Source organism: Cynara cardunculus (genome assembly GCF_001531365.2).
Source record: "Cynara cardunculus var. scolymus isolate 2C chromosome LG 1, CcrdV1, whole genome shotgun sequence".
NCBI classification, from domain to species: domain Eukaryota; kingdom Viridiplantae; phylum Streptophyta; class Magnoliopsida; order Asterales; family Asteraceae; genus Cynara; species Cynara cardunculus.
In genome coordinates, this window is record NC_037528.1 from 7,991,781 (window position 1) to 8,004,230 (window position 12,450).

The following is a 12,450-nucleotide window of genomic DNA, read 5'->3' on the forward strand; positions in this document are numbered from 1 at the left end:
ACATTTATTTAATTAATTTATTTTATTTTATAAAAAATTTAGTTAATAGATTATTCTATTATTAAATTATAATAACCGCACTTTTATTGTTATTTGATTAAAAGATAGTTTTTTATGATGAGATATCATTTACACTGTGTTCTCAGAGTTTTTTTATGAAAAAAAATAGTGTTCAGTTCATGAGTTACGCGGATATTAAAAATGTATATTTTATTTTACTTGTTTATTTTTTAAAATCTACTTTCAAGTGGACTATATTGCAAGTTTATGTGTAATATTTACAGTATTGAAATTGCGAGTTCAAAATAATTACTATTGTCAAATTTGGTTTATAAAGATTGGTTTCAAACTTATTTAATCAATATATAATGTTATGAAACATGTTGTATGATGAAAATTATTAGTAACAATCAAGTTTAATTATCTACTACTTAAGTTACTATTAAATGATATATTTTAAAACAAATGGATACAAAAACTGATATAAAGTTGATAAATTAATCAAACCACATGCATGGTAAAAGTTATAGTTCCAAAATACTATAAGATTACTTATTACCAATGTATTGATTTACGACCACAACAAACATGTACATCTTATATTAGCAGCTCCTCTTTTTGAATACATGTATATCAACTATAATCAAAACAATATTGTGGTTTGTCTGGCATGAGATGACTATGCTATTTTTTTTATTTGTTTATTTCATATATAAAAATAACAATTATAATATATTATATGGGTTTTAAGTTATAAACTTACCAATAGTATTCATAAAAATAACAAATCCAATAATATGATAACCCGTGATTATGAAACAACTAGAAATATAATAGTATCTAAAAGATTATCAAGTGATTATATATATATTTGATTTAACATATGCAGTACTACTATAACAAATAATAAAATTCAATAACCAAACTAACAATAACATTGATAGTGTGAAGTAATATTGTAAATAAGTGCAGATGATGGAAAAATCAAAAAGTAGCAAGTATCATTTGCATAACTATATGAATTCGACGGTTGAACTATACAATTTGTATTATAATTTGACTTCAAGGTTCTCAAAACGAACACTATTAATTAATATTAATGACCAATGATACCATCTAAAGAACTACACATTTTGCTTATATATACACAAACATACATATACATATATATAGACAAATATAATTTCTATCTGTCTAAACATTTTTTAATTTTATTAATTTTTTTATATAATCAAAAAATTTATTTAATGAATCCAACATTTGTTAATTAAGTTTATAGGATTAAAATCTTTATTTCTGTTACTTAGTTGTAATGTAAGTTCATCAATAATTATATATATATATATATATATATACATATATATATGTGGGGTTAGGTTTACGTGAGATCAAAGGTTTTTCGTGAGACCCGTAAGACCAATTTATGTTCATTGATCAACTTTATAAGCTAATGATCTAATGGTCTAAAGTTGCATGGTGGCAATTTTGTGATTATTGAAAAGTCTCGTGGCAATTTTGTGACTATGAATGTTCAAATTGTAAATCTAATCTAAGGGTTGAGAATTGATCTTACGGGTCTCACGAAAAACCTTTAGTCTCTCATGATCCCAAGTCTATGTATGTGTGTGTGTATATATATATTTAATAAAATCAAAAAAATGTTAGACAAATAGAAATTATATTTGTTGATGTCTTCGTATTATGTAAATAAAAATAATATAAAGTAATAAAGAAAATGAGAGATTAAATTAAAAGTTAAACATAAAAGTTTTTTATTTAAAAAAAATCCAAAATTATGGGAATATAGAAAAGGTGAATTGAAGCTTCTCATTCTGTCATGTAAGCAACTTCACAATTTGTATTTACTAGAATGATATTCACGCAATGCAGCGAGATACATCTCGATTTTAATGCTCTATTTATTCTTTGTCTCTGTCGATGTTATAATACGATTTTATGTGTTTTTAAAAAAACAATAATGATTTTATTTTGGAATAAAATATAAATTTAAAGATATCATAAAATTTTAAAAAAGAATATATCAATGTTAATATCAAATCAACTATTTAAAACTTCTTATTTTTTATATAATTTCTTTAATTTATTTTTTATTATAATTTAATTTAAGTTTANTTTATGCATAAAAAATGGTTTTTAAGAGTTTTTGTTAAATGCTTTATAATGTAGTATAGATACTAGAGATGCTATAACAAAAAATGTGTTTAAAGAGAAAAAATCAAATTCTTTTAACAAACTTTCTAATTTAAGTAATCAAGTTTTTGATAAGTAAATTCTTGAACTTTTTGTTGTTACGATCTTTCTTCTCTATAGAGATGGCAACAAGATCAGGGTACGTAGACCATCCTCGATCCCAGTCCCCATCCTCATCACCATTCCCGTCGAGGAATAAGATTTCATCTCCCTTCCTATCGAAGAATGGGGATCCTCGCTATGAAATTGGGGATTTTTCCTCATCTAGAGAATTGATATCTTTATATATATATATATATATATATATGCCTAATCAAATGAGAACTAATTAGTTTGTGGTACCGTGAGGTCTAATATCAACCACAAATCAATTGATAAGTTAGGAAATTTATAATTTTGATAAATTTTAATTAAAATTTTAATGCAATGACATTTTAGGTATTTTCTCTCCTCTCTTCTCTCTCTGTCTCCCGTCCTCTGTCCCCCGGCCTCCGGCCACTGTCCTCCGGTGATACCACAGTGGTATTACAATGCATCTTATACGTGATTGGGTATCACACTGAGGTCGTTTGTGTGGTCAATCGTATATGTAACACAGTGATATCACAATGCATCTTATATGTGCTTGAATATCACACTGTGGTATCATCGGAGGATGGTGGCCGGAGGCCGGAAGACGGAGACGGAGAGAGAAGAGAGGAGAGAGGAGAGAAAATACCTAAAATGTCCTTGCATTAATAAAAATATAATTAAGTATTATGTTATAACTCAATAATTATCCTAATTATATTTTAGATTTTTTATATTTAAAATGAGATGTTTATCCTGTATTTAATTATGTTTATCTGCAGATAGTTACACAAATTTAGATATGGAGCTTTAATAAATTGTACTTACGCACAATCTACTTGTAATCTTGAGTTTTAAGTAATATGCATTAATAAACATTACTTTATGCATAAAAAATAATTTTTAAGAGTTTTTGCCAAATGCTTTATAATATAGTATAGATATAGATAGATTAAAAAATTATAAATTAATAAACTATAAATACATAAAAGATAGAGAAGATAATTTCAACAAAAAACAAAAAGTTAAAAATCCACATAAATCACACTTTGGAGTTTGATAGTTGTCATGAGAAAATAAAAAATAAACATTAAGAAACTACAACAATATGGTCAAAACAAAATCGGATAAACAAACCCCACATAAAACACGCACGAAAATTATGAAAGATGAAGAATAAAAGCAACAACTGCTAAAAACTCCAAATGAAAAACCAGAACTTATTAACAACCACATATATATTACATGCAAACCACACAAATTATTATAAATTTTTTATGGAAGAAGAACAATTGTTGTACCAACATTAATATCAATTAGAAAGTATGAGGGAGAATAAACAAATGTAACAGTTGTGAATAAATTTAACATAAAAAAAAAACTCGAAAAACTAAAAACTTATACACAAAAGGCATATAATTTATTTGGAATTTTTTTTATAGAGAAAAACAATGGTACCGATCGACGAGAAACACACACACTTAATAAATGAGATCCACCAAAATAAATAAATCACATTATAAAGTCATTAACTAAATTAAAAAATATTTAATTTAATTGTTTATAAAGTTAAGAAAAGAAAGGAAAGAAAAGAAAATAAATAAAAACAATTATAATTGTTTATAAAGTTAAGCATCTACTCATCAATTATAACCTATTGAAAAATACATAAAACTATATTTGTAAAAATGACATATTTGGTCTTTTTCTCTCCTATTATTTTTCTTTCCCTTCCCTTCCTTCTCTAGAACACAAATAAAAGAATTATTTCCTTCCCTTTAATTTATTTTCTTCTCAAATTCAAGAACATAAAGTTAAGAAATTGAATAGAAATTATTGTAGTGGAGCGTAATTTCTAGATAATTTCTAAAGTTGACGTGTCACTTTAGAAATTGTGTTAAAAATTGTATCATGATAAATGGTAAAAAAAAATCAAAATAGACAAAACCTAGAGAATACAATTAACTTTAATAGTTTTTTTTATTTGTTTTTTTTAAATTAATTATATCATTAAAATATTTAATGTATTTAATACCCAGTATATTTTAAAATATATTTTTCATAAAATAAGTTTCTCTCTTATTATTTTCTCTTTTCCAAAATAAATAAAAATAATTAGTAAAATCTTCTCTTACACCTAAGATTTAATTTTAAAGATTTGTTTTTAAATATATATGATATTTTCTCATTTTGAAAATATTAAAAAAAATTATTGGAATAAGAAAAAAAATTCAAAATCTTTATTTACTTTTTTTGGAAATTACTAGAAGGGTATTCGCGCAACACAATGCACCGAGATACATTTTGATTTTATTGTTTCGTTTTATATTTTGGGTCTATCGATATTATAATGCGACTTTATGTGGTTTTGACAAAAAAATATTTTTATTTTTTAATGAAATATAAATTTGAAGATATTATAAATTTTTGAAAAAAAAAGCAATATTAATATCAAATTAACTATTTAAAAGTTTTTATTTTTGTGTAATTTCTTTAATTTAATTTTTTATTATAATTTAACTGAAGTTAAAAAATGAACTAATTTATTTTTGGTTTAATAAAATAATTTATTTAAGATAATAATTAAGTATTCTGTTAGAACTTAATGATTATCTTAATTATGTTTTGGATTTTTTATATTTAAAATGAAATGTTTATTCTCTATTTGATTATTTTTATCCGCATTTAGTTACACGAATTCAAACATGAAGTTTTAATAAATTGTACTTATGCATAATTTACTTATAATCTTGAATTTTAAGTAATATGCATCAATATACAGTAATTTATGCATAAAAAATGGTTTTTAAGAGTTTTTGTTAAATGCTTTATAATGTAGTATAGATACTAGAGATGCTATAACAAAAAATGTGTTTAAAGAGAAAAAATCAAATTCTTTTAACAAACTTTCTAATTTAAGTAATCAAGTTTTTGATAAGTAAATTCTTGAACTTTTTGTTGTTACGATCTTTCTTCTCTATAGAGATGGCAACAAGATCAGGGTACGTAGACCATCCTCGATCCCAGTCCCCATCCTCATCACCATTCCCGTCGAGGAATAAGATTTCATCTCCCTTCCTATCGAAGAATGGGGATCCTCGCTATGAAATTGGGGATTTTTCCTCATCTAGAGAATTGATATCTTTATATATATATATATATATATATATGCCTAATCAAATGAGAACTAATTAGTTTGTGGTACCGTGAGGTCTAATATCAACCACAAATCAATTGATAAGTTAGGAAATTTATAATTTTGATAAATTTTAATTAAAATTTTAATGCAATGACATTTTAGGTATTTTCTCTCCTCTCTTCTCTCTCTGTCTCCCGTCCTCTGTCCCCCGGCCTCCGGCCACTGTCCTCCGGTGATACCACAGTGGTATTACAATGCATCTTATACGTGATTGGGTATCACACTGAGGTCGTTTGTGTGGTCAATCGTATATGTAACACAGTGATATCACAATGCATCTTATATGTGCTTGAATATCACACTGTGGTATCATCGGAGGATGGTGGCCGGAGGCCGGAAGACGGAGACGGAGAGAGAAGAGAGGAGAGAGGAGAGAAAATACCTAAAATGTCCTTGCATTAAAATTTTAATTAAAAATTACCAAAATTATAAATTTTCTAATTTATCTATTGATTTGTGGTTGAGATTAGATTTCACGGTTACCACAAACTAATCAATTATCCCTTGGACGAGCCCCTATATATATATATATATATGTGTGTGTGTGTGTGTGTGTGTGTGTGTATCAATTTCTTGTTTAAATGGTATATTAAAATTTTAATCAACTAAATTTTAGTTGTTGCGTTTATACAAGAATAACATCAACAAGTTTGAACTAAGATATCATAAACAGTAACATAAATTTACATTTACACTGAAATGGTAACTATAAATTAACATAATATTTTTTTAAAAGTACAGACTTGACAAAATTATTTACATTAGATTTGATATATAAAATCAATAGACAAATTACTAGTTGCAGTTACTAATAGGAAATTGTACTCTTGCAACACTCGATTACCTCAAAGACAAAAATCCATAACAATGGTATGCATTTAAATTACATGAACAATACAGATCTAGATGTAAAATCATGTCAATTCTTTACAGATCTACCATGCAAGTTTTATTACTACTTGGTAAACACATAGATATTTATGATCAATAAGATATGTTGTCCACTCGCAATTGTGAACATAGTTTATTAGATACGTTGAGATTTCGAGAATCTATAAATCTTCTAATCATCCGTTTTTTCTAATGCAAATAAGGTCCTAAACAAAATTTCATGTCATCGTACACCTCAACTGATGAGTTGTAAAAAAAGAGCACCGACATTTTCTAAACGTAGCTAGCTAGAGTCTAGAACCACACTATCGTTTCATGCATACCATTAGGATGTACGTGGATTTTTAAAATTGAATCTCGTTGTAATCGATAAGGAACATGGTTGGTCCTAGGGCTTATGATGTTCTTTACGAGCATGTTAAAAATGTCCTCCTGCTGATTTTTTAAGCAAAAAAGACCTAGTCAAGCTAGGTGGCTCATCATCACGCCGAAGAAATCAAAACAGTCGAATGAGAAGGGATGAGGAACAAAGCTAATAACACATAAAAATTCGACGTTCCTTGAGGTTCTGATGCCTTGTGCGGTCACACGAACTGCACGACCAGGAACATGCCTTGAAAAGAAGCTCTTTAACATTGAACAAAATATAGCATAGATTAGAAATTGAGACGAAGGTTGTTTATTATTTATTTAATGATCTTAATGGTCTATTTATCCAACCATTAAACATCGTCTTTTTTTGCTTAATTATGAAGCAACGGCCAAATTGAATTATCTGGTGTTCACGTTTAATCATCTTGTTCTATACCTGTACTTTTGAGAAAAACGTAAATAACTCTTAAGTTAAATATTATAATGCATGGATAAAATATGATACTATTCTATGATCATGAAGATCTAATCATTACCGTGAATAGATTTACGTTGGAACACCAACCACAAACAAAGGACGGTCAAATTTTGATTTTAGGGTTAGAGCTGATGTTATTAATTACGGAAATTCAATGTATTTACAAGATTAACAGTCGTCCGACATAAATATCATCTAAGAAACATGAATGAACACGAATATATTAAAACCCGTATTAAACAGCATGCAAATCTTGTAATAGAATACCAAATCTAATACTTATTAGAAGTGACAACAACTTATAATCCATGAAAATCAGTCATTTTATAATCCTTTCATATAATTTCATAAATAAGTATCTACATAATCAAATGTTACAAAATCAATAAATTATCAGTTAAAATGAGTATACAACAAAAAAATTCTACAACTTTGTTAAATTAATTAAAAAATAATTTTATTACATGAATTAAATCAAATTTCTTTTATAATTTTTTAATATTTTGCCTTTTTATATAGTATTGATAAGATTATTTATAATTATTAATTTTCATTTACAGATAAATCCCTTTTTGTTTGTAGTTATTTCAAAGAATATGATATTGAAAAAACAGAAATGGAATTTAATTTAAATTGAAATATTTAATTACCATTTATGTAATCATTATTGTATTTCTTAATAAAAAAATATTAAACGGTAATAAAAAAAATGTGAATTTGAAATAATGATTACAACAAATATATTCAGGATTTCCCTCTGATGCTGACACGTGTACAATCCAAGTGTTTCTTAGGCTGTTCTTCCTATAACTTGAAAAAAAACAGTCGCCTCATTTTGCTACAATCAACGTAAAATCCCTCTCCCCCTCTCCCTCCTACTCTGCCGCTTCTCGCTACAGAGATTTTGCGACATTGATTCGCAGCAGGTATGTCTGTTCTTTCTGTCTTCTTTCTTGATTGTCATTCTTATGTGTTCATCCGATACACTACGCACTGTTCTTGAATTACCTTTGCTTTGCGTGTTTTGGTTCTTGATTTTTCGTTTTATTGTTGATGCTATGTGTTTTAGGGATTGTGTGTTGATATCGACGAACTTGGTTATTGATAGTGTGGTTGTTTGTTAGGATCATCGAAGATTGAAACCCTAATGATGGAATCGTCTTCTGATCGTCATGAGGGTGGTGTTGTGGGCTTCGGTTTAGTTGGTGATGCTAGGGTTTCTGGGGATGGAAAGGGGGTTGCCGTGAAGTCTGATGAGGGAATTTCGAGTGTTCTTGAGGATGGGGGAATTGATGTGCGCTTGAATGATGAAGTTTCAGGATCAGTGAGTAATGTCGATGATGAAAAGATTGGGGAAAATTTAGTGGAATTGGGATTAGATAGACCTGTATCTAAAGTAGATGAGTTCCATGCAATAGATCTTGTTGTTGATTTAAATCGTAGTTCTAGAAAAGGATTTGATCATAATTGGACCAAAATGAATGCTGGTTTGGGTGCCAATGAGAAACAGGCTAATGATGTTGAATTAACTGAAAAGGAAGGTGAATATGGGGTGTTGGATTTAGTTTGGGGGAAGGTGAAGAGCCATCCTTGGTGGCCTGGTCAGATTCTTGATCCATCGGCTTCAACGGATGAGGCAAGGAAATATTTCAAGAAAGATGGTTTTCTCATAGCGTATTTTGGGGACAAGACGTTTGCTTGGAATGAATCATTCCATATTAAGCCCTTCCGTATAAGTTTCTATAAAATGGTGATTCAAAGCAATGCTGAAGCTTTCTGCCGTGCTGTGGATCAGGCTTTGCATGAGGCTGGTAGACGTGTGGAGTTGGGGCTGTTGTGTTTGTGTGTTTCTGAAGAAGTTTACAGTAAAGTTAAGTCACAGATTGTTGTTAATGCTGGGATTAGGAAAGAATCCAGTAGAATAGATGGTGGGGATAGATTTTCGACTGTGGCTTCTTTCAAACCTGCCAATGCCATTCAGAATGTTCTAGATTTAGCTATGAATCCATTTGGAATGAGTAAATTGGAGGTTTCAACCGTGAAAGCTCAGTTATCGGCATTTAACCGTTGGAAAGGCTACCATCAGCTTCATCCAAACCAACTTTTAGACGGTTTGGATGGTGAGTTTGATGACTATAATTCTGGGATTGATTCAACGAGGGAAGAAAAGGTGGTTTCAACTGTGGCGTCTTTCAAACCTGCCAACGTCATTCAGAATGTTCTAGATTTGGCTAAGAATCCATTTGGAACGACTAGATTGGAGGTTTCAACCACAAAAGCTCAGTTATCGGCGTTTAACAGTTGGAAAGGTTACCATCAGCTTCATCCAAACGAAGTTTTAGATGGTTTGGATAGTGAGTTTGATGACGATAATCCTGGGATTGGTTCAATGAGGGAAGGAAAGGTGGTTGACGTTGAAATACCAACTGGGAGAGTAACTAAAAAAAGAAAGTTGAATGGTCGTGGCAGTGTTCTACGAAAGAGCAAACCCGTGTTTGATGGTGGTTTGCACCCAAGCAAGAAAGTGAGATGCATGTCAGATTTGATGTCAAATGGGAACCCTATTGTGTCCGATGGGAAGTCTAAAACTGGAAAGGCTGGCAGAAAATGGAAAGGTATTACATCTAAAGGCACTAGTGAGGGGATTCAAATCCAAACTGCAGATGAATTTCTTTCACAGATCTGTCTCGCTGCCAGAAACCCAATGGAAGGACAGCATAACCTCATGTTGTTGGCCAGATTTTCATCTGATTTTAGGAATTATCGCCTGGAAATGAACCCCCTACTGGGAGAAGACAAGAATGATGTGGACCAAATTGTGGAAATTGTACAGCAATCTGAAGCTACCGAGGTGGCTGGATTTACAGGCGTTAAAGACTCTTACTGGACAGACAGGATCATTGAAGTCATTCCTGATGAGCAAGTCTCTTCTGACTCTAAGTCTTTGATAGTTGATTCTAGACCAAACCCCAACCAGGAGAGCTCTGCAACTGCGTTAATCCTCAAGTTTTCAAGTTTGGATTCTGTTCCATCGGTACGGAATCTGAATCAGATATTTGGCCGCTATGGACCTCTAAGAGAACTGGAGACAAAATTGATTAAGACGAAGAACTGTGTGAAAGTGGTGTTTGAGAGGCGGGGTGATGCAGAAACCGCATTCAGCAGTTCTGGGAAGTTCAGCATCTTTGGGCCGGCTCTCCTCAGTTACTGCCTTGACTACTCACCAAAACTCCGGAGAACACCTACAGCTGGCAGACAGGCAAACAAAAGGGCGTGAAATCAACAAAAAACGATGCGGTTGGAAAATTAGACGAGCCCAATATAGGTACTGAAGTAAGATCAGCTTTATTGGTAATCATATATATGACTTTTAACTTTGAGCAGGCTTATGTTTTTTTATGCCAATTTTGCTTGGCTTATAGAGTTTGTTTGGCACTGCTTGGTTTTTGACCTTTTCGGTTTGCAAAAATAAACATCATGTTTCTCTAAATTGAATCCGTTACTGTCGTCCTAATGTGCAAATGCTGTTTACATTATGTGCATTGCGTATGCTCGTGTGAAATGCATGCAAATCTTTATGGTCTTAATGCAGATTCTTTTTCTTCCAACCCGGCCCCTTAATTCGAGCGGGTTTATTGGCAGAATCGCAATGTGCAAACTAGAGATCTTGTTTTGGTATGTGATTCATTTTAAGTAGTTGGCTTTTGACTTTCTGGAAGCTCGTCTTCGATTCTTTGTAGCATTTACTATAGAGGTCTGCTTGGTTAACGAACATTTGAGTTTGCAGTTTTCGGGTTTAACCTCACAAGTTGGAAATCGGTTTTGGTTCGCTGTATACTAAATTGTACTGTTATAAAGTATGCATTTTGCTAGTAGCGGACAAAAATCGGTCCGGTGTGACGGAACCGAACTAGACCGTAATTAGTTACATACATAAGGTTTGGTCCTTGATATTACTGGCAATCCCAATAAGCTTCACACGGAACCTGCCTTCAAGGACACTAATGTGTGGGGCATATTTTTGGCCCACGGCTGATACTAGCGGGACCAAGATCAAACCTGTTAAATCCAGTTGAGATGTGGGTCATAAACTATTTTCTTATGTGAGTGAAGACCAATTTTGAGAATTTGATATCTTATAAACGTGGAAGGAAAAACAATTGCAAAATTCCATCATGATTGCGTGTCGCATGATCCATGATTAACTAACTATCCAAGATAGTACGACAGCTTCAGAGGTCACGTTTTAGACACAACTAATGGTTTTTTTTTTATTTTTATTAACCTGGATATCCAACCCACTATGTGAGCCAACTAATCTTAGGACGATCACCTGTTTTGCACGTAGCCCAGAGTCACCGCATTTGAACCTCCGTGGCTACAAGGAGATTTTTGTTCCTCTTTAGATTTGAACCTGGGACCTCCTGACACTTTTGACCTTTGGAGTCAAGTTCAAACTAATTAAGCACCACCCTTGTGGTTTAACTAATGGATCTTTGTGTACGCTTGAAGATGTACTACGATAGGAATACGATAATTCAATATAAACCATCACTGAAAAATGGTCTCTTCGACATTGAACATGATATCTCGGAAGAATTACGAAGCTAATTCACCGCACTAAACACCATCATCGATAATGACACATCAAATATTCCGGAAGATGAGGAAGACGAGACCGAAAATAAATAAATATACTAAAAGATTTGCAAGAAGTGGAAATAATGACTTTGAAAAACGAAGAATGACCGATTTGTAGATTTGAAAATTAAATAATCGTCAGATTAACAAATGTGATATATGGAATACCAAATGAACAATTTTTAAAACTGAATTTATATTTTTATAATTTAAAGTTCTAAACACTATTTAGTACTTTCAAGTAACATATAAAAGTGTTTTTGTAAGAGTAAAATGCATAAAATAGCAATCTACTTTCGTAAATTTATTTATTATAGCATTATACTTTCAGTTTTTCTTATTACAACAATGTACTTTCAAACTATTTTTTATTAGAACATTGTACTTTGAAAAATTTATTCATTATGACATTGGGTAACCTTTTGATTTAAATTTACCCGTTATATCATGTTTTCATGCCACCTCATTGTCCATGTAGGCTGTCCACATGTATTATAGTGATGTGACTTTCTTATTACAACATTGTATTTACAAATTTATTTTTTTTAGCATATACTAGTTTTTATTAAACAATGTACTTAAAAACTTA

The 12,450-nt window shown here is 30.7% G+C and overlaps 1 protein-coding gene across 1 annotated transcript; it reads left to right on the forward strand.

The window, feature by feature from the left end:
* Window positions 1-8,107: 8,107 nt before the first annotated feature.
* Window positions 8,108-10,694, forward strand: LOC112527538. The gene is made up of 2 exons (XM_025138237.1): window positions 8,108-8,146; window positions 8,345-10,694. The coding sequence occupies exon 2, from the start codon at window positions 8,368-8,370 to the stop codon at window positions 10,495-10,497; it is 2,130 nt and encodes a 709-aa protein (XP_024994005.1). The 5' UTR covers window positions 8,108-8,146; window positions 8,345-8,367; the 3' UTR covers window positions 10,498-10,694.
* Window positions 10,695-12,450: the final 1,756 nt, after the last annotated feature.